Raw genomic sequence first — 20836 nt, 5'->3', positions numbered from 1 at the left:
TACAATATTATACAATATAATAAAATATATATACAATATTATACAATATAATAAATATTATATACAAAATTATACAATATAATATAATATTATACAATGTATTATTATGTTATATGACTATTTGTCTTGTAAGAAGAAATCTTCTTTCTTGATCTTCTTAATCTTCTCTAATAAATCTTCCCGATCTTGAAATATCTCAATCTCTCCAAAATTAATATAAATAACATAATACTCAATCAAATCTTTATAATCTTCATCTACTTTGATCTTCTTATTCTTGAAAATATTCCTAAGGAAATATTCATCGTAAAAAACACTGTACTTTTTATACTCTAAAATTCTTAAATTAAAAATATAAAAAATATTCTTAATTATTAAATCTCTATAAATATCAAGACACTCATCATATTTATAAAAAATTACTAAAAGAGGAATTACTTCCTCTTTAAGTAAAATCTTCTCTATAACACATTTATAAAGAAATTTATAAACTTGTATCTTAATACTAATATCTTGGACTTTAAGAAAATTATAAAAAATATTCTTAAATTTAAGAATAAATTTATAATAAAAATCGGAAATTTCATCTTCTAAATCTTTATCTAGTAAAAGTATAAGAAAATTTAGAAACTCTAAAATATTATACTTGTAAGAAATTATATCGGAATTTAAAATCTCTTCTAATTTGTGAGTATAGGAAATACCAAATTCAGGTTTAAATTGTAATATGTAAATTAGAGATCTGAGTTTGTTTGTAGACCAAACAAATTCAGAATAAAGTCGCAAAAAATCAGGATGATTCATAGCAGCGTAAACTACTAAAATATAATCATCTTTACAATTCTCTCTACTAAATTTATAATCTATTTTATAAAAAAACATTCCTATACATTTTGTATAAGGACTCTGCCAAATCATTTTCTTAAATTTCTCTATTAATTGATTTTTTATCTGTACAGTCAAATTTTCATTTATATTTGTCAATATTTCTATAATTTTAATATTTCTTAATAAATTTGTCGAATCTTCAAAAATTAATGAAGAAATAAATTCTTCATCAATTTTATTTGGAAAATATTTCGAATAATTTAATGCTAAATCTAATGTATAAATATCTGTAATTTCTAATTTCTTAAAATTTATATATTTTATAACTTGCTTATTATAAAAATTATAATAAATTTTAGCGAACATAGGATAATTTTGTATATTGAAATTTATATTTCTTAAATCTTTACAATTTTCTAAATATTTCTTGTAAATTATAGGATCATCTATAAATTTCAAATATTTAAAAATTATTCTAATTTTATCTAAATCTTGACAATCTTCTAAAATCTTAATTAAATATTTATTATCAAATATACTTAATATTAATATTGATATCTCGAATATTCTAATAGATTTATCTTCTAATAATTTCTTACAAATTTTATAAACTTTCTTTTTATTAAAAATTATATTTTTTAAATTAATTTTCAATAAAAATCCTGCTATTTTGTATCTCTTTAAATTTTTCTTATTTAACATCATATTTAAAAAATAATTAAATATTTTTTTTATATATTTTTTCTCTATACCTTTTGATAATTCATTTAATAAAAAATTAAATGTGTAGAAAATTATATCTAATCCTGTTTCTATTTCTTCTCTTTGACGATTTATCAAATAATAATTTATAAATGAATAAATAAAATCTAAATTTTTTATATCTGTTAATTTATAAATTATTTTTTCGAAATTTAATATTCTGTTTTCTTTGAATATTAAATTAAATAAATCTTCTTCATCCTTTTGATTTCTAAAGAAATCTAAAAGGATTTTAGATTTGATATCTTTAAAATTAGAAATGAATGGTAAATCATAAATAAATATTTCTTCAAAATGATTTTTATCATTTTTTATAAGTAATTCATAAGAATATGATTTTATACCTATTTCTAATTTAGTTTGTTTATACATTATCTTGATTAAGAATAATATTATTATTTTTATATTTGGTTTACATTTTCCTTGTTGAATTTTATCTATATTTTTGAGTATTTTGTACATAACTGATCCATGAATTTGAATTGAGAAATTGAAATTAGAAAGACAATCTTCGAATTCTTCTAGAATTTGAAGATTTGGATTATTCAATAATTCAGTGGAAATTTTTAGTAAATGCATTTCTTGATTATCCATAGACATGGGATAATTTTTTACATGATTTGTTAAATCTTTCTTTTTTAAGAATTTTTTGACATTTTCACATTCTTTCATTAGATTATGCAAATTTATTTTATTTATAGAAAATTTGCATAAAACAAACAAATTTACAAAATGTAAAAATTTTCATAATATAGTATAAAAAGTTATAAGTCCAAATTGAATGTAATTTTGAACATAGAACATAAATGACATTATGTTTTATTTTATTTACAGTATTATTAATATTATTACAATTTTATACACAGTTTATAAATAATATAATTACACTTTTATACACAGTTTTATTAATATTATGTCTTATTTTGACCATAGAACATAATATAAATTCAAGTTTTATTTTATACACAGTTTTATTAATTTTGTTTATAATTTTATGTTATGTTTTATACTAATTTAATAATATGTTTTTTAGTGCTTTTTTAGTACTATAAATATTTTATTTTTAAAATCTAATTCTTTATTTCCGGGAATCATGTTTGATATTCCCCATGCTCACATATCCACAAGGCGTACACATTTCAGAATATTGTGAATAAAACTCTTTATATCCACCTTGTAAAATATAAATTTCAGGGAGTGTCAATTTCGGGTATGCATTTTTTTTCCTATCTAAATTTCTCACATAATGCGCGAGCTTGGGCGCTCTAACTGACGAATATTCACAGTGAAAAATTAATATTTTCGGATTTTTAAAAAGTCCCTTGACTTTTTTAGTATTATTAACATTTATAGCATTTTTTATATGTCCGCCTTCGTACTCGTAAGGGAATCTACAGTCCACTATAGTGTAGTCAATATTGTATTTATTATTTATTAAGTCATTTAAAACACAGGCCGAGATTCTCTGAATGCTGTCTGATCTTCCTGTGCCCAAAGTGGGCAGAGAGAAAATTTCTCCATTATTAGATTCTCTATAGAAATCTTTAAGATATTTCCTATTGATATGAGGCAGAGAGAAGGTCTTCTTGAAGTTATAAGTTTGTAAGAGCCAGTTTTTTTCTTTTTTTTTATTATAAAGAATTTTCTCGCTAAATGGGTCATATTCTAAGCCACAATTGGTTATTTCGTCACTTGAAAAATCATAAGAACAAGCAAAAGGCTTCTCATTATAAATGTCTCTATTTTCATATTGGAAGTCATTTTCACTTGAAAGTATACTTGAGCTATTTGTATTGCTAGAGCACATTTAGGGATAATTCTTAGAAGAATATTTATAGAAAAGATTTATTTTGTTTATAAAGATCACTAAAGAAAATAAATAAATAGACGAGTAAACAAACTTACAATATAATTATAAATATATAAAATAAGGAATTATTTCATAAAGCAAGTCTAAATATATAAAATAAGGACTTATTTTATAAAGCTTATACCTTAAGTAAATAAATCTATAAAATTTATATATTTATAAAATATATATTAAATTATATGTTTATTGAATGAAATGACCTTTTGACTTTCAAATTATAAAAAAGTTCTTATTTTATTGTCAGTTAAACTGACTCTCAAAATTTTATCTTTTTTAATGTACAAGTTTGACATTTCTAAATGCCAAAATGAAAATATTAATTTAACAAGATTTTATAAAAAAATATTATCAAAATTTTATAAGTCATTTTGCAATAAAATTTCTCATTTTTATTCAAATAAAGTCATAAATATTTTATGAAATATTTTATAAAATATTTATAATAGATATTATATTATAATAGATATTTTATATATATAAATAGACATTATAATATATTTTATATATATAAATAAACATTATAATTAAGATTTATATAATTAGACATACTAATATATATATAAATAGACATTATATTTTATATATTATTAAACATTATATTTTATTGGGTCACATACAACATTTTCCTCCATTTTCTGTACTTCTTAAACTAAATCCTTCTTTCTTAGAATTGTCAAATGTTGATCCTTCAAATTTCCCCATAAGTCGCCCAGCCAGAGACTCAAATGCACTGTTCACTTGAATATTCTCCTTAGCACTAGTCTTTATAAAACACTCTTTCTTAATCTTATGCTTCTCTAAAAACTCTTCTATCTCCTTCTCGCTTACAACTATCTCTTCTTCTTTATCTATCTTATTCCCCAATATCATGATCTCTACACTCTCTTTCGTATTCTTCTTTATTTCATTAATCCACTCATCTAAACTTATAAAAGAATCTTTATTGGTCATATCAAAAACAACAAGAATACCGTGAGCACCTCTGTAATAATTAGAGACTATTGCTCTGAATCTCTCCTGACCGGCAGTGTCCCAGATTTGTAATTTAATTTTAGTATTATTAAGATTAATAGTTTTAATCTTAAAATCCACACCAATTGTACTGGCTTGATTGGATTCATAGATTTCATCTGCGAATCTCGTCATTAGACAAGTTTTACCTACGCCACTTGTACCAATTAGAATAAATTTAAAAAGATATTTACATTCTGATTCTGAAGACATAAATACCCTTAAGGAGTGGAATAATTTATAAGAAAAGATTAAAAAAAATATGAAATGTCAAGTTATAAAATTGTATAAAATATTTACAAATTTATATTTTAAAATTTACAAATTTATATACAAATTTATATATTTTAAAATTTTATTTTTAGCATGAACAAAATATATTTCAAAAAATGAAGAAAATTATATAATAAAAATTTAGATATATTTAGTCTTATTATTGACGTGTGCAACTTAACCGGTAAAAATGACCTTGTAAATTCAAAAAGACATGGGCCTGATTTTGATAAAAAAGAAACACCACGTGCTTCTACAGGGCAGCCATAGAAAAGTAAAAAATAACGAAAAATAATATTATGTGAACTGATTAATTTACAGTATGAAGTGCTAGATACAATATACTTATAGATTCTATATTGACAAATGCTACTAGATAATTTTTTATATATTTCATAAATCTGATGTAAAACACATGAAGTGTTTTACATTAAAACAATGTTTAAATATCTAGAAATATATCATCCATGCTCATAAAAGACTACTTAAGAACTCTAATCCTTGGTGCCCCGTACACTTCCCTGATACTTCTTTATTTATTCACGAAATAAGAGAAAGATACCAATTTGTCATATTTATTCTTCTACTTCTCATCTTCAATATAATAGTCATTTCCTTCATTTGGAAATCTTATGATCATATTAATTTGGGACTCGGGTATGGAATATTATTAATATTGTGTGCACTAATACTACACAAAATCAAAGTCATAGAAAGACTTAATATTGAAAAGAGTACTAGAGGAAGAAATAAAGACAATATATCACAATTACTAAGTGATAATACAAAACAAAATAACAATACAAATTTCAATTTTGACAGCTCCAAACAAATTAATGATGACAATAAACAAAATCATAAGATTTATACGGAACAATTTAAAAATTATAATAAAAAAGACAGGAACATTTCACAATATAAAAATAACATAATAAACGACTCCCCAACTTTATACCAGACATCAGATTTCATACTAAAATTTAAAAACACACTCCAACTAAAAATCCAAAACGAATCATCTTTTAATAAATTCTATGAAAATTTACAAGAAAGAAAAAAAATCACTCAAAAATTACTCCAAGATTTCACTAAAGATTTCGACATTTTCATAAAAATGTCTCGAAAAATATCTACCGAATTATTCGCCTTAAACAGTTCACCAAAATATTTCAAATTTGAATTTGCAGATTTAAAATCAGAAATTGATAAATTTTTCGATATAAAAAAGATTAATAATAATCAATTTATATTAAATTATATAAATAATTTTATAAAACTAGAAAATAATAATAAAAAGACGAGATTTTTAGGAAGACATAACAAGATTATAAAAAATATATTGAAAATACGATACATATTTTTGATAATATCAATTATTTGTATGGTATTTTTTTGTAGTACTGTTTTTAATTTTGTGGTTTTTTATAAGATTTTTTATGTATTAATGTGTTTTATAATAACAATGATAAGTTTTATAAGTTTAGTAATGTTATTTTATGGACAAATATTAGATAAAGATTGTAAATATGGGAAAATTGATGGATGTCAATTTTACTTAAGACAGAAAAGTCAAAGTATTAGTAAGAAGTTTCAAGTACCTGAAAAAGGTCAAAATTCTATTAAGGGGATTTTAGTACCAGAAAAGGCAGTAAATATTTTAGCACAAGAAAAAGGTCAAAATATTTTAGTACCTGAAAAAAGTCAAAATGTTTTAGTACCTGAAAAAGGTGCAAAATATTTAACAATCGAAAAAGGTCAAAATTTTACAGTACCAGTACAAAGTGCAAAAAATTTAACAAGCAAAAAAGGTCAAAATTTTACAGTACCAGAAACAAGATCAAAAGTTTTAACAAATGAAAAAGGTCAAAATTTTACATTACCCGAAACAAGGCCCAAATTTACACAAAAAAGTCAAAATTTTATAGTACCAGAATCAAGGCCAAAATTTCCAGTACAAAAAGGTCAAAATTCTATTAAGGGGATTTTAGTACCAGTACAAAGTGCAAAAAATTTAACAATCAAAAAAGATCAAAATTCTAGCAATTTTTCTCCAGTAAATGAAAAAGCTGTGAATTTCCTAGCACAAGAAAAAGCTCATAATATTGCTAAAAATGAAAATTCTAAAGACCTCCTAGAATTCCAAAAAATAATCAATAATTTCCTAGAAACCACCAATCAAAATATCAAATCTTACCAATCTTATCTCCACAAATTATTCAATGAACAAGTTTCTTACAGAATTTTAATCTTTAAAAATCTTTTTGATAAGCTTTTATTCGTAAGAGACGACTTTCCAGAAATTATAAAAAATAAAATAGACAGTTCCAAATATTTTGATAATATCAGGAATATGTACCAGATACTAGACACTATTCCCATAAAACTGAATTATAAGATCAAAGAAGACATGTTAGAAATATTTAAGAAAGAAGTAGAATATGGATTTTATATAAAAACAGATAGTGATTTATTAATTGAGAAAATGGTAAATGAGATATTTATAAGAAAAAAAGAAGAAGAGAAAACATTAAGTAAGAAGTGTGGGGAGATATTAGATAGATTGTGTATTAGTAAAGAGAATGTAGATGAGATGATTAATTTAATGTTTATAATTAATATTATATTATTTATATGTATTCTATAACTAAATATTATTAAGATTTATTATGCATAAACAAGGTTATACATAAATAAATTCAAATTTGCATAAACAAAGTTATACATAAACAAAATATTTCATGCATAAATAAAATCTTAGATCTGCATAAATAAAATATTTCATGCATAAATAAAATATTTAATTCTGTTTTTTTTTGGCCCATATGAAACTCACGGTCAGTAAAATTCAAGAAACAGACAAAGGTAAAGTCAACTTAGTTTACATTCCTTATTCTAATGATTTCATAGATTATGACTACATTAAAATAGACGACAATGCAATTTTCAAATTTGCTTTCCACAATACTTCCAAAATTCTCCTTAGTAAAATCCAAAGGGAATTTCTTAACAAAGTCCCAGAAAAAGACATCTGTAAAATCAAGCCTCTTAAAACTGTCCTTTGTGACCAAATCATGCTTTTAAGACTAGAAGTCGAATTAATAAACATGTCTAATGAGAATATTGACGCAGAAGATTTCATTTCTCATTTCTCTAATATTTACAGGCTTTTTCCTTTTAATATTGAGCAGAAATTATATTTTTATTATAATAATCTTGGATTTATTATTACAGTAAGAGAATTATTAACAAATAATGATACTAGTAATGGAATATTATTAAAAAATACAGAAATTTATGTTAATACTAATTCCCAGAAAATGACATTTCTAAATAATAATAAAGACAATTTATTACTTGACCCGAATTTCGACTTCGCGAATTTGGGAATTGGTGGATTAAAAAATGAATTTTCTAAAATGTTCAGACGCGCTTTCGTCCAAAGGGTTTTTGATAAAGACGTAATTAAGAAATTAGGAATTCCTCATGTAAAAGGAATTATGCTTTATGGCCCGCCAGGGACAGGGAAAACTTTAATAGCTAAAAGATTAGGGAATTTATTAAATGCCAGACCTCCTAAAATTGTAAATGGTCCAGAAATATTAAATAAATATATTGGGCAAAGTGAAGAAAATATAAGAAATTTATTTAAAGACGCAGAAGAAGAATGGAAAATTAAAAAAGAAGAAAGTGGTCTACATATTATAATTTTTGATGAAATAGATGCTATTTGTAAAAAGAGAGGTAGTTCTCAGAATTCTGGAGTAGGTGATCAAGTAGTAAATCAATTATTAAGTAAAATGGACGGAGTTGAATCATTAGAAAATGTTTTAGTAATTGGAATGACAAATAGACTTGATTTGATAGATGACGCTTTATTAAGACCAGGGAGATTTGAAATACATTTAGAAATTTCCTTACCTGACGAAGAAGCAAGAAATGAAATATTTAAAATTCACACTAAAGCCATGTCTGAAGCCAATTATATTGACAAAAATGTAGATTTGAAAAATATAGCGAAATTAAGTAAAAATTATACAGGAGCAGAAATTACAGCAGTAATAAAAAGTGCAGTTTCTTACGCTTTAGAAAGGAAAGTTCATAAAGAAGATGAATTTAAAGGAGATACGAATATTTTAGTAGATATGAATGATTTTATGAGAGCCCTCGATGAAGTGAAACCTTCATTTGGAATTAATGAATTAGATTTTTGTAAATTTCAAAGGACTTTTTATGAAACTTCTAATTTCCAAAATGCAGTAAATTTAGGTAGGGATTTCTTAAGGAAACTTAAGAATACGAATTTGTATAATACGAGTTCTTTACTTTTTTATGGGGACCCGGGAGTAGGGAAGACTAATTTAGCAGTGAAATGTTCAATTTTATCTCTTTTTCCATTTATAAAAATGATTTCTCCTAGGAATATTATTGGTTTATCAGAATATGAGAAAGTGAATTATATTAAAAATAAGTTTATGGATGCTTATAAAAGTGAAGAATCTATTGTAATTCTTGATGATATAGAAGGTTTAATAGATTTTGTGAATATTGGCCCTAGATTTAGTAATGCGATATTACAATGTATTAAGATTTTTATAAAAGAAGAAGATAAAAAGAAGCTCTTCGTATTTGGGACGAGTAGCAATGTGGAGATTTTGAAGGAATGTGGAATTTATGAATGTTTTCATGGGACATTTGAAGTGAAGAATATTTTCCAGGAAGATTTTGATGAGCTCTGTAAACAAAATGTAAATTTCAAGGATATTCCCTTTGAGGAGCCTTGTTCCATCAAGAGTTTATTATCAAAGCTCAATGAGCCTGATGTTTCGCCCAATTAAAAAACTACTTTAAAATTTATTTGTATTTGATATATCTAATTTTTTAGTCTTACGAGTGTTAAATATTTCAAAAAGGCAAATGTAGTATATATTGTTTTCTGAATATTCGTGTCGTGTCCTCGTTTAATACATCTAAATCTTTTCCCTTGTCTTCTTTTATAATAAATAAACCCATGTTTTCATTCCCTAATTATATCTTAATATATCTTAATATATCTAATGTATCTTAATATATCTAATATATTATTTTTAAATATCTATTATATTACTTCTTAATGTATCTTATGTATTATATCTTAATATATATTTTCTATATTACTATATTATTTCATTTTCTTTTGGAATATGCTTCATTAAATTCTTCTTGTTTAATTATTCCTTCTTCTATCAAATATTTACTAATTATTTCTAAATATTTCATATTCTCAATCTTTCTTATACACCACAATATCTCTTCTTTCTTCTTATTCTTTATCACTAACTTGAAATACATGTCCATACTTTTATGATCTTTTAAAGCATTTCTCTTCAAATATTTCATACAGTTCTCAATATCTTCGATCTTATAAAAACATAATGAAAGATTTCTTAAATATTCGGGATTCTTTTTATCATTTTCAAGAAGTCTCTTGAAAATGTCAATACACTCGAAATATTCCTCAAGGTGGATCTTCACAGACGCGAGAGCGAATAAAATCCTGTCATTTTGTGGGACAATAGTCAAAACTTGCTCGTATGTAAATTTTGAGTTTATAAAATCTTGGGTTTTATAAAAATATAAAGCCTTTTGTTCTAAGGGCTCGAAACTTGGGTAAATTTTATGAGCGAGATCGAAATATTCGACATTTTCAGTCAACCAGGCCAAATTTATCAAATAGTCACAGCACAAGACTTTCTCTTTAAATGTTAAATTATCTTTAAAAGTCATGTTTTCTTGGTTATGTTTAGATCTCGTCTTAGATAATATTTCTTTGTCTAGTTTATAAAGTGCTCTCTTTATTTCTTCTATTGCTTCTTCATTCCTTCTTAGTTTTATTAAACATTCTATCTCTTCCTTACACATTTTATATTTCTTATAAATCTCTAGAGATTTCTCATAGTACGAATATTTAAAATAAACCCGAGCAAGTTGAATTTCTAAATCTCGTCTGAAAATCATAGGAAATTTCATAATATCTTCATACGTCACAGTGTAAACTTTATGAACTTCTTTCTCTAATTCTATGTATTCATCATTAATAAGACTATTATAATATTTTACTAATCTATCTATATGTGGATGCTTATCATTCTTATAGAAGCTTAATCTATCGATATAAGCATTTACTTTTATATTCCTTATATTTGTATCTAACTCAGTCTTATAAATCTTCATCATATGAAATATCAAATAGATCTGCTCATCTATTGACAACTTACTAACAGAGAAATCAAACTCATATTTCTTAGTTTTATAAAGATAGATTTCTTTAGTATTAGGGATCTTAATATGTAAAATTGGAATATCTGAATTTAAAGGGAGGGCTCCTACAATTTCATGGTCTAGAAACTTGAACTCGTCTAGAAATGAGAAATCATTATAAGACGACATGAGACACATCTTGAAGAAAGGACAAGAGATAGAATCAGCGGGGAGGATGAGAGGGGAATAAGAGCAGAGATTACGGAGATAAAGGAATTTTATGGAGAAGGAAAGCGGATCATAAAATGAACCGTCTTTTATATGATTTCTGTTGTTCTGATGATCTTCGTTATTGGAACTGTAATGATCTTTTTTATTGTAATTGAAATGATCTTTTTTATTGTAATTGAAATGATCTTCTTTATTAACATTATGATATTTTGTATCTTCATTTGGACTTACTTTGTTCACAGCAAACAAATTTTTATGAAACAAATCGCAGAGTTCATTTTTCATGGGGTGAAAAAATTGAACAGTGTAAATTTTTAAGTATTATTATCAATAGTGTGGAAAGTTAAGCAAAAATTTGGCAGAACATGGATGATTCCTTATGATGCATCTTTTTAATCCTTTAAATTGTATTTTTATACGACGTGAAGTATCGCTGTGCTTCCTTTTGTATAATAGCACATTTTATTGCATTTCTTTTTTAGTTTCAGATCATTATCAATTGTCTCATGTTCTTGAGTCTTATTTATAATGTGGTTTCACACATATCTTTACATTATTCTATTCGATTGTATCCTGGCTCATGGACACGAGTTATAATTTTATAGGTTGCTGTTTTTTAAATATCGTGTGCATTCTGCTGTCTCAAATTATTCACTTGTAATTTATCTGATGCAAATTTGTGTAATTAGAATTAAATTCGACATTAAATCAGTTTAGAACTTTGTCCTGGTATTCTAAAATAATTCTCTTAATAATAAATTTTTTGGTCTTTCTCTTGATAATAAATTTGATAGTCTTTCTCTTAATAATAAATTTGATAGTCTTTCTCTTAATAATAAATTTTTTGGTCTTTTTTTATACTATAGAGTCATTAGACACATGAAGTTATGCCTTGCTCTTCGTCTTAATACTTGTTTAGAAGACCAGTTTAGATTATTTTGTGCCCTTTTTTATATGAATTTTGATATTTCTAAAGAAGAACAAGAAGTCTTTGACATGATCCTCTCTTGTAGACCTTCCAATGTTATCCCAAGAGTAGCAGGCGGGTGGGTAAGGGACAAACTCATGGGCATAACTTCTTATGATCTAGACATAGCTCTCCAAAATATTTCAGGCTACAACTTCGCCCTCATTTTAGAATCTTCTTTCAAATCTTCTGTCTCAAAAGTCAATCTTATAAAATCAAATCCCGAAAAATCCAAGCATTTAGAAACTTCTGTCTGTAGTGTCAATGGTCTCCTCATTGATTTTGTAAATCTAAGATCTGAAACATATTCCATTTCAAGAATCCCTTCTATAAAAGAAGGCTCTCCTGAAGAAGATGCTTTCAGGCGGGATCTGACTATAAATTCTTTATTTTACAATTTGATAAGTAAAGAAATAGAAGATTTTACTGGTAGAGGTTTAAAAGACATAAGAAATAGATTGTTAGATACACCACTTGATCCTTATAAAACATTTGAAGATGATCCACTTAGAATTCTACGCCTTTTTAGATTTCATTCAAAATTGGATTTTTCAATTTCTCCTCGTGTAATTGATTCTTTAAATTATGCAGAATTAAAAAATCATTTGAGAAATAAAGTTTCTAAAGAAAGAGTCAATATAGAAATATTCAAAATATTAGATAGTAAATATGCTTATAAAGGAATTTATGATATGGTAAGATATCAGTATACAGAAGCAGTATTCAATATTAAGATTATAGAGGAAGAATATTTTATACATTTGATGAGAGGAAATTGGCTTTATAATTTGTACATAATATTTTTAAAAACATCTTGTCAATTAATTCTCAATGATGATCATAATAAGAGTTATTATAATGAAGATGATAAGTCTGTAAAACAAAGTGACGGTAACAAATCTCAAAGTGGCCTCTTTTTAAATTTTGAATTTTTAAATGTAATAATTTCTAAATTTAATTTATGCTGCTCATCCAAAATTCTCAAAATAATCAGACAAATCGAAGAAGGTTTATTTTTATGCAAATATTTAGATTTTAATAATTTCTCAGATTTCAATATTCATTTTATCTGTTTAATATTAGGAGAATATCATAAAGATATTCTGTATTTTGAATATCTAAAAAATAAAGAAGAAAAAGTCAATAAATTCCTGATAAATTTAATTAATAAAACAAGTGTAATATTTGAGAAACCCAAGATTGAGATAAAAGATCTTGATTTGAGACTTCAAATAGAGAAGAAATTTATAAAATATTTTGTAAAAGAAATAAAGATTTATCAGATTGTGTATCCTGAAGAAGATGTGATGGAATATTTAAAGAAGAATAAAGAAGAAATAATAAAGAAATATCTCAGACTTGAGATTCCTTACAAAATGAACACATAAGAAATTATAAACTATATGGATAATTTTTACATAAATAAATTATATATACAATCTATAATAATATTTAAATATACAATATATTATATCCTTTAAATATATAATAATATACAATATATTATATCTATTAAATTATTTCCCCCCATGACAAGTAGACACTCAAAATTCATGCACATTTTCCCATTTTTCAGTAAAAATATCAAAAATGTCAAGATTGAACATGTAAATTTGGAAGATGACGAGGCTGAGCTCAGAGGTCTAAATCTCAAGAAAACACTCCTCAATACAAAAGACTGTCCAGTTTACATTAATAATAAAAAAGTAGAAGGGAATGTTTATTATTGGAAAATAACAAATGAAGGAATTTTTGATACATTTGAGAATGCGATAAATTTAACTGAGCGAGGACTTAAATAAATTTACTAGTGTAAAACTAAAATTATAAAGTAAATATTTGATAAGATCTATCAAGTATATTTTTGACATTTTATCAATGCATAAACTAATGTATTACATAAATGCATAATTTTAAATTATAAATAATTTTAAATATTAAATGCATAAACTAATGACAATATCTCATTGATAATTTTGCATATTTTATTTTGCATGGTTTTATTTTGCATAATTTTATCTTGATATTTTTTTTATTACCCCCTCATGTCTAAAAACATTGTTTATTTCTATGATCCAGAAATAGGAACTTATCATTATTCAATAGGTCATCCTATGAAACCACTAAGAGTAAGAATGGCTCATTCTCTTATAGTAAATTACGGGTTATATAAAAAAATGGATATTCTGAAGCCTTACATGGCTTCTTATAAAAATCTGACAAATTTCCACAGTATCGACTACATAAACTTCCTGTCAAGTGTCACAACAGAAAACATGCAAGAAATCTCAAATGATCTCAACAAATTCAACGTAAAAGACGACTGTCCTGTTTTCTCAGGATTATACGACTTCTGTCGGTCTACCGCAGGCGGGACAATGTACGCAGCCCAGAAAATTAATACAGGAAAATATGACGTGGCAATAAACTGGTCAGGCGGACTACATCACGCGAAAAGGAGTGAAGCTTCAGGATTCTGTTATGTAAATGATATCGTACTGGGAATATTAGAACTACTAAAATATAATAAAAGAGTCTTATATATTGATATTGATGTTCATCATGGAGATGGAGTAGAAGAAGCTTTTTACACTACTGATCGTGTCATGACTGTGTCTTTTCATAAACACGGCGACTACTTCCCAGGGACTGGCAGTATAGAAGACATAGGCCTGGGGAAAGGGAAGAATTACTCAGTAAATGTACCACTTAATAATGGCATAGATGACGAAACATACATTAGATTATTCAAATCTGTCATAAATAAAGTCATGGAATTATATCGCCCAAATGCGATAGTTTTACAATGCGGAGCGGATTCCTTGGCCGGCGACAAACTCGGCTGCTTCAACTTGTCGCACATCGGCCACTCGGAATGTGTCAAACATGTCAAATCTTTCAATATCCCATTAATTTTACTGGGCGGAGGTGGGTACACAATAGGAAATGTAAGCAGAGCATGGGCTTACGATACAGCCACTGTATTGGGAGAAGAAATCGAATCAGATTTGCCATTTAATGAATTCTATGAATATTTCGGGCCTACATATAAAATTGATGTACCTGTTAGCAACATGATCAATAAAAACACCACTGAATATATAAACAAGCTAATAGAAAATATCACGGAAAATCTTAGAGATGTGTCACATGCTCCTACGGCGGAAATGATTGTACCACCTAAACCATTTGTAGATGATGACAGTGACTATGAAGAATTATTTGAAAAAATAAAAGAAGAAAATAACGCGGACTCTGGGGATTATAAAGATTTTAAAGATGATTCTGAAGAGATATAAAATAATTAAATGTTTATAATTATTTATAAAAAAATTTATATTAATTTTATAATTTAAATTTTAAAAAGATTTATATACTGATTGTATTATTGAATTTTATAAAAAAGATTATATATTAAATTTTATAAAAAATTTATATATTAAGTTTAAAGTTATATGAGATTTTAAAAGATTATGTATTGATTGTATTATAAGATTTTAAAAAAGATATATATATATATTAAGTTTATTATTAAAATTTAAAAAAAATATATATACTGATTTTATAAGGTCATAAAAAAGATTATATACTGATTTTATAAGATTTTAATTGTGATTCGAAGTGTAAAAATATAAACAAAAAGTTTATCTATATTAATTTTAACTACATGTGTATGCCTCTGTTTTAATTTTCAACTTATTAAAAATTTTTAAATGAGGTTTCTCATGTAAAAAACATTTATTATAAAATAGGCTTATTTAATGATATTTTTAATTGTTTTAAAAAACAGAAATGTATCTATTTCTAGTAGATTGATTATTTATAGAGAAATTTCAATATTCCACATACCCCACCTATTTCTTTCAATCTCTCTCCTAACAAATGATTCACTGGTATTATAAAAATTTTCACTCTACTAATTTCCAATATTTTACAAAAATCTTCAATTTTTCTTCTTTTTTCAATTTCATGTGGTCTATAAAATTCATCAGTAAAAAAAATTTTATCTAATGCTCCATAATCAAGACTTTCTCTAATTTCTTTTTTACCTACTAAATAATCCATATTTCCTCTATCAAATAATAAAAAATAATTACTCATTTCTTTTATATCTGTAATATATTTTAAATTATTAAATCTTTTTGATATTTCTACATCTGTAAAAATATAATTTACTATTTGTTTGTTAGTAAAATTTTTCATTTCTGATGGTATTTTTATATCTAAAATTTTTTCTTTTACATTTATTTTTGGGTTTTTTATCTGTTTTTTTATTTTTTCAATATTTTCTAATAAAAATTTTTTTATATCATTTAACAAATTTATAGCTGAACAAAGAATTATAAATTCAACTTTATCTATATTCTGAGATATAATAGTTATTAAATTATTAAATTTTTTGTTTTTTATATCGATTTTGTTGATAATTTTTATACGATTTTTGCCTACTAAACAAAGTACTGCATCTTTTTCATAAATAATAATTAATAAAATGTTTTGTGATCCTTTACTAGCTTCTTTTAAAATATTTATATCTGATTTTGACCAATTATCTTTGTAAAGACTGAATTTTTTATCTAGTTCGATTTCTAATGTGTGGTATGAGCCCAATTTTACATGTTCATTTTCTGCGCACACTTTCCCTTTTGCGTATAAAATCCCATTTTCCAAGTCAGCTGTAAAGCTTTCAAGTTTTATAGTCAAAATTAGACCGATTTTCTGTTGATTTCTACCATCTATAGAAAGTTTTCTATGTGTGTAAGATTTAATTTTATCATTTTGTACGATTATTTTACTTAGTTCGTAGATGTCATCAGGACATTCTGGAAGTAGATCGAAATTCCCGCTACTTTTTTTCTTATCTATCGATTCATTGAGAATTTTCATAAGGGGTGAATTATTAAGTGATTGTTTTGGAAAAAACAATTTTTTGTTTGTTGAATAATTTATTGATTTAATTTAAATAAATTTAACGGTTTTAATTAATATTTTAAAAAATATAACGGCATTTTGACATCTACTTAGATTTTTATATTATTATTTAATAACTTATTCATTAAACAAATCTATAATGAACTGAGCAATCGTCTTTATATTTTAAATTCAAATGTCTTCTACATGTATTTATTTAAAAGATCTAATTTTTACGAAATTTTTTTAAACTTTGAGAAGTACTTAAAATTAATATAATATAGATCCATTTATAACATTTCAAAAAAGATCCATTTTTTAATTCATTTCTTTATTAATAAATATAATTTCTTTAAATGCCTCCGGGATTTCTTTAATTATGTCTCTTTGCATCGTAGACACGCCTTTAGTTCTATACGCCCTGTACCCCGACAATCTTAATATTTTACTGGCCAGTGACATCGAATTTAATATTTTCTCTATCTTGCTTATCTTTTCTATACCACTTGTGTCTTCTTTTAATTTAATTATCAACGAGGCCAATATTCCACACAAGAGGTCTCCTTGCCCGCCGCATCTTTTGCCACATGACGCACAATCCACAATCATCACTTTATCATCAAACGAAATTATTCTATCTTTTTCGCCTTTGAATATGGCGTATTGTTTATTATTCAAAGAACCAATAAACTTAGCCTCGTTGATATTCGGCGTAAATATCACATTCTCATATTTCTTAAGACCTAACAGCTCTATATTTCTGATGCCATCTCCGTCGATTATTATCATTTTATTGTTCTTGTTTAAATATTCAAGTATCTTTTTTATTTCTTTCTTTGTTTCTATGTCTATAATTCCCAGTCCTGTGCCAAATATACAAATATCAACTCTGTCGAGAATCCACTCCTGATATTTGATATTACACACGATAGCCTCAGGTAACAAGCCTTTAAGCGGGATTATCGCTTCATCACTAGTGAAAATATACACTAGATCGGAGCCAGTAAGGAAACAAGCTACTGCACTTGAATAGGGCGCGCCAGTGTATAAAACACTGCCTCCTATTATTAAGACACTGCCTTTATAGCCTTTAATATTATTTTTAAATTCGTAAAGTGGATGAGAAAACATTAGGGATAAAAAAACGCATATTAAATAAACAAATAAATTAAAAAAAAAACAATATTAAAAATACAAATAAATTAAAAATATTTTTTAAAATATTTTAATTTTAAAAATAATATCTCATATATAAGGAATTACATGTAGGGTACACTTTCTCTTCGTAAACACATTCGTCATAAGGCAAATTATGACGCGATTTGGCTCTTTTATTTTGAAACCAGTTTTTTATTTTACATATTGAGACATCAAAAGTTAGAGCGAGTTTCGCTTTTTGTTGTTCTGATGGATTGGGATTTATTTCGAAATATTTCTCTAAATATTCTTTGTTTTCGTGTGTTAATTTGTTTTTTAACACGCAAGTCATTCTGGACGAAAAAAAATTTGAAATTTTTATAGAAAAATAAAAAATATTCAAATAAAATTACACAATTGTTAATAAAGTATATTTTCTTATTTGGAATATTTACAAAGAAGTAAATAAACATTGTAAGTCTATATTAAACATTGTGAATCAATTTAATATGAATTTTAATAAGTTATCTTATTAAATTAGATTTGAGATTAATTTACAATAGTAGTTTGCAAGAAATTAAACTTATCTAAAAAGCTAGTGAATTTATAAAGCTAATAAATAATACCACTATATCAAAAGAGACAGTGCAATAAATTATTTATTATATAAAAAATATAATTTAGCAAATTATGAAACAAATATCTTAAAAAGATCACTGTTTTAAATAAAACCAATAAAAAATCCAATCATCTTCTTATAAAACACACTAAAAAAGTCAAGAATTTATAAAATTCAATGGAAGACATTTTAAACACGCGTACTAGATCAGACTACACAAACTATTTATTAAGAACTTCATACATTATAGAACTAATATACAGACTTATACAATGTATAATCCTCCTCTGTATATTTTACATAAAACGACAAGTGTCTCTAGAACACCCATTATTAAAATTTCTCTGCTTATATTTTTTATTAAACAGTGCGCGAACTTTAAGCTTCGCGTCAAAAATAAAGACGAAAATTTTACACGAAGTTACACTGTCTTCTGGAGATATTTCCGGACTTGAGTCGTACGAAGTTCTAGTGGAACTTTGTCTTTTTGTTTTGTATTTTAGAGGATTCGACTATTTAGAATTATGTGACAAATGCAGTGATACTGAGCCATTTTTATATTACACAACTAAAAGTATCATTTTTATAGAGATATCACTTTTTCTTTTGCCTTTGGTATTAATATTTCTTTATATATTAATATTGATGCATAGAATAGATTTATTTAATATAGAAGATTATCCAAATCCTTAATTAAACTTATATAGAATTTATTACTTTTTTGAGTAAAAATTTTTAAAAATATAATTTGAGCTTAAAACTTACCGATATAACAAAAACTGTTATTTTAAACATTTTCATTAGACATATTTGGCTTATTACTTTAATTTTAAATACAATAATATTTTATAAATTACTTACAATTTTGTTTATCTTGAACAATGTAAAAAAAAGCTGTCTTTTATTTCTTATGACCAATTAGGATACTCTCCTTTTTAATTGATCCTTTCAGTTTCACCAATAAAACAAGTATTTTAATTTATAAAAATTTCCAATTTGATATTACATGGATCTACTAAATGAAAGTCCTTCTACCTTAGTCTCATCCCATAGAAATAGATTCACTGCTCTATCTTGCATAAGACTAATGATTATAACCGAACTAATTATCAAAATTATAAAAATAGTATCAATCTCCACTGTACTATTTCTAAAAAGAAATGAGCCATGTAAACAACCACTTAAAGCTTTTTTGGGTGTATTCCTTGTAATTACAATAATTAGAAGTATCATTTTCTTATCTAAAAATAGATCTTTTTTTAATATACAAATAATATCAGATTATAGAGATAATCCAGATCTGGCTTTATTTAGTAATTTTATAGAAGCATTAGTCTTGTTTTGGTATCTTATAGGATTCCACTGGTTACAAGAATGTACTAATTGTTCGAATACTAATCGAGTACTTTATTATATGACTGCTTTGTTTATTACAATAGGTATAGCAATGTTTGTATTACCACTTATGGCGATAATAGCACTACTATTATTGAAAGAATGTGTGAAGCCTAAGCTTAAAGTAGTCAAATTTAATGACCAGGCTGATTTACCAGATGAGTCGTGTACTTGTACCATATGTTTTGAGCAATATGAAATAGGTAATGAGGTCAAATTTTTACCATGTAGTCATCATTTTCATTGTACATGTGTTGACGAGTGGTTATCATTGAAAGAATCGTGTCCTCTTTGTAAAAGAAGTACTGGGTTTTTTAATGAACTTTTAGACGAACAATATGATGATTTCATAAATTAAAAACATGCACATAAAAAAAATTTCTTTTATTTTTAATCTTTACTTATTTAATAATTCTCCTTGTGTTTTTTATGTTTAAGACAATATCTCCACTGTTATATTAATTGACTTCAATGTTCTACTCTGCCATAAATCTATAGCATACTTATTAGTAATTACATTCTTATGATTCCATAGCTTATATCTATTATTAGATTAGTTATAAAAATTTTACAATATTAAAAACCCTAAAAAATT

At 25.1% G+C, this 20836-nt stretch overlaps 14 protein-coding genes across 14 annotated transcripts; 7 read left to right on the top strand and 7 right to left on the bottom strand.

The window, feature by feature from the left end:
- Window positions 1-117: 117 nt before the first annotated feature.
- VNE69_01398 (armadillo repeat-containing protein) lies at window positions 118-2262 on the bottom strand (the record flags this gene model as incomplete). The annotated part of the gene is made up of 1 exon (XM_065472535.1): window positions 118-2262. One exon carries the CDS (start codon window positions 2260-2262, stop codon window positions 118-120), a length of 2145 nt encoding a protein of 714 aa, XP_065328607.1.
- A 406-nt stretch (window positions 2263-2668) lies between these two features.
- On the bottom strand, window positions 2669-3397 carry VNE69_01397 (M-phase inducer phosphatase 2 (CDC25A); the record flags this gene model as incomplete). Its single annotated transcript, XM_065472534.1, has 1 exon — window positions 2669-3397. One exon carries the CDS (start codon window positions 3395-3397, stop codon window positions 2669-2671), a length of 729 nt encoding a protein of 242 aa, XP_065328606.1.
- A 672-nt stretch (window positions 3398-4069) lies between these two features.
- Window positions 4070-4684, bottom strand: VNE69_01396 (Ras-related protein RAB1A; the record flags this gene model as incomplete). The annotated part of the gene is made up of 1 exon (XM_065472533.1): window positions 4070-4684. The coding sequence occupies one exon, from the start codon at window positions 4682-4684 to the stop codon at window positions 4070-4072; it is 615 nt and encodes a 204-aa protein (XP_065328605.1).
- A 527-nt stretch (window positions 4685-5211) lies between these two features.
- Window positions 5212-7388, top strand: VNE69_01395 (uncharacterized protein; the record flags this gene model as incomplete). The annotated part of the gene is made up of 2 exons (XM_065472532.1): window positions 5212-5255; window positions 5303-7388. The coding sequence occupies 2 exons, from the start codon at window positions 5212-5214 to the stop codon at window positions 7386-7388; spliced, it is 2130 nt and encodes a 709-aa protein (XP_065328604.1).
- Window positions 7389-7566: 178 nt separating this feature from the next.
- On the top strand, window positions 7567-9579 carry VNE69_01394 (vesicle-fusing ATPase (NSF); the record flags this gene model as incomplete). Its single annotated transcript, XM_065472531.1, has 1 exon — window positions 7567-9579. The coding sequence occupies one exon, from the start codon at window positions 7567-7569 to the stop codon at window positions 9577-9579; it is 2013 nt and encodes a 670-aa protein (XP_065328603.1).
- A 328-nt stretch (window positions 9580-9907) lies between these two features.
- On the bottom strand, window positions 9908-11497 carry VNE69_01393 (cell division cycle protein 23-like protein; the record flags this gene model as incomplete). Its single annotated transcript, XM_065472530.1, has 1 exon — window positions 9908-11497. One exon carries the CDS (start codon window positions 11495-11497, stop codon window positions 9908-9910), a length of 1590 nt encoding a protein of 529 aa, XP_065328602.1.
- Window positions 11498-12166: 669 nt separating this feature from the next.
- On the top strand, window positions 12167-13567 carry VNE69_01392 (CCA-adding protein; the record flags this gene model as incomplete). The annotated part of the gene is made up of 1 exon (XM_065472529.1): window positions 12167-13567. One exon carries the CDS (start codon window positions 12167-12169, stop codon window positions 13565-13567), a length of 1401 nt encoding a protein of 466 aa, XP_065328601.1.
- A 141-nt stretch (window positions 13568-13708) lies between these two features.
- On the top strand, window positions 13709-13981 carry VNE69_01391 (uncharacterized protein; the record flags this gene model as incomplete). Its single annotated transcript, XM_065472528.1, has 1 exon — window positions 13709-13981. The coding sequence occupies one exon, from the start codon at window positions 13709-13711 to the stop codon at window positions 13979-13981; it is 273 nt and encodes a 90-aa protein (XP_065328600.1).
- A 243-nt stretch (window positions 13982-14224) lies between these two features.
- On the top strand, window positions 14225-15478 carry VNE69_01390 (histone deacetlyase 1; the record flags this gene model as incomplete). The annotated part of the gene is made up of 1 exon (XM_065472527.1): window positions 14225-15478. One exon carries the CDS (start codon window positions 14225-14227, stop codon window positions 15476-15478), a length of 1254 nt encoding a protein of 417 aa, XP_065328599.1.
- A 517-nt stretch (window positions 15479-15995) lies between these two features.
- VNE69_01389 (pelota-like protein) lies at window positions 15996-17066 on the bottom strand (the record flags this gene model as incomplete). Its single annotated transcript, XM_065472526.1, has 1 exon — window positions 15996-17066. One exon carries the CDS (start codon window positions 17064-17066, stop codon window positions 15996-15998), a length of 1071 nt encoding a protein of 356 aa, XP_065328598.1.
- A 342-nt stretch (window positions 17067-17408) lies between these two features.
- Window positions 17409-18221, bottom strand: VNE69_01388 (ATP-dependent (S)-NAD(P)H-hydrate dehydratase (CARKD); the record flags this gene model as incomplete). Its single annotated transcript, XM_065472525.1, has 1 exon — window positions 17409-18221. One exon carries the CDS (start codon window positions 18219-18221, stop codon window positions 17409-17411), a length of 813 nt encoding a protein of 270 aa, XP_065328597.1.
- Window positions 18222-18321: 100 nt separating this feature from the next.
- VNE69_01387 (homeobox domain-containing protein 8) lies at window positions 18322-18579 on the bottom strand (the record flags this gene model as incomplete). The annotated part of the gene is made up of 1 exon (XM_065472524.1): window positions 18322-18579. The coding sequence occupies one exon, from the start codon at window positions 18577-18579 to the stop codon at window positions 18322-18324; it is 258 nt and encodes an 85-aa protein (XP_065328596.1).
- Window positions 18580-19023: 444 nt separating this feature from the next.
- VNE69_01386 (uncharacterized protein) lies at window positions 19024-19539 on the top strand (the record flags this gene model as incomplete). The annotated part of the gene is made up of 1 exon (XM_065472523.1): window positions 19024-19539. One exon carries the CDS (start codon window positions 19024-19026, stop codon window positions 19537-19539), a length of 516 nt encoding a protein of 171 aa, XP_065328595.1.
- A 313-nt stretch (window positions 19540-19852) lies between these two features.
- Window positions 19853-20599, top strand: VNE69_01385 (E3 ubiquitin-protein ligase RNF13; the record flags this gene model as incomplete). Its single annotated transcript, XM_065472522.1, has 1 exon — window positions 19853-20599. One exon carries the CDS (start codon window positions 19853-19855, stop codon window positions 20597-20599), a length of 747 nt encoding a protein of 248 aa, XP_065328594.1.
- Window positions 20600-20836: the final 237 nt, after the last annotated feature.

Source organism: Vairimorpha necatrix, chromosome 1 (assembly GCF_036630325.1).
Source record: "Vairimorpha necatrix chromosome 1, complete sequence".
In the NCBI taxonomy this organism is placed as follows: domain Eukaryota; kingdom Fungi; phylum Microsporidia; family Nosematidae; genus Vairimorpha; species Vairimorpha necatrix.
Note: the sequence above shows the minus strand (reverse complement) of the source record. Positions and strands in the feature narration are given on the sequence as shown.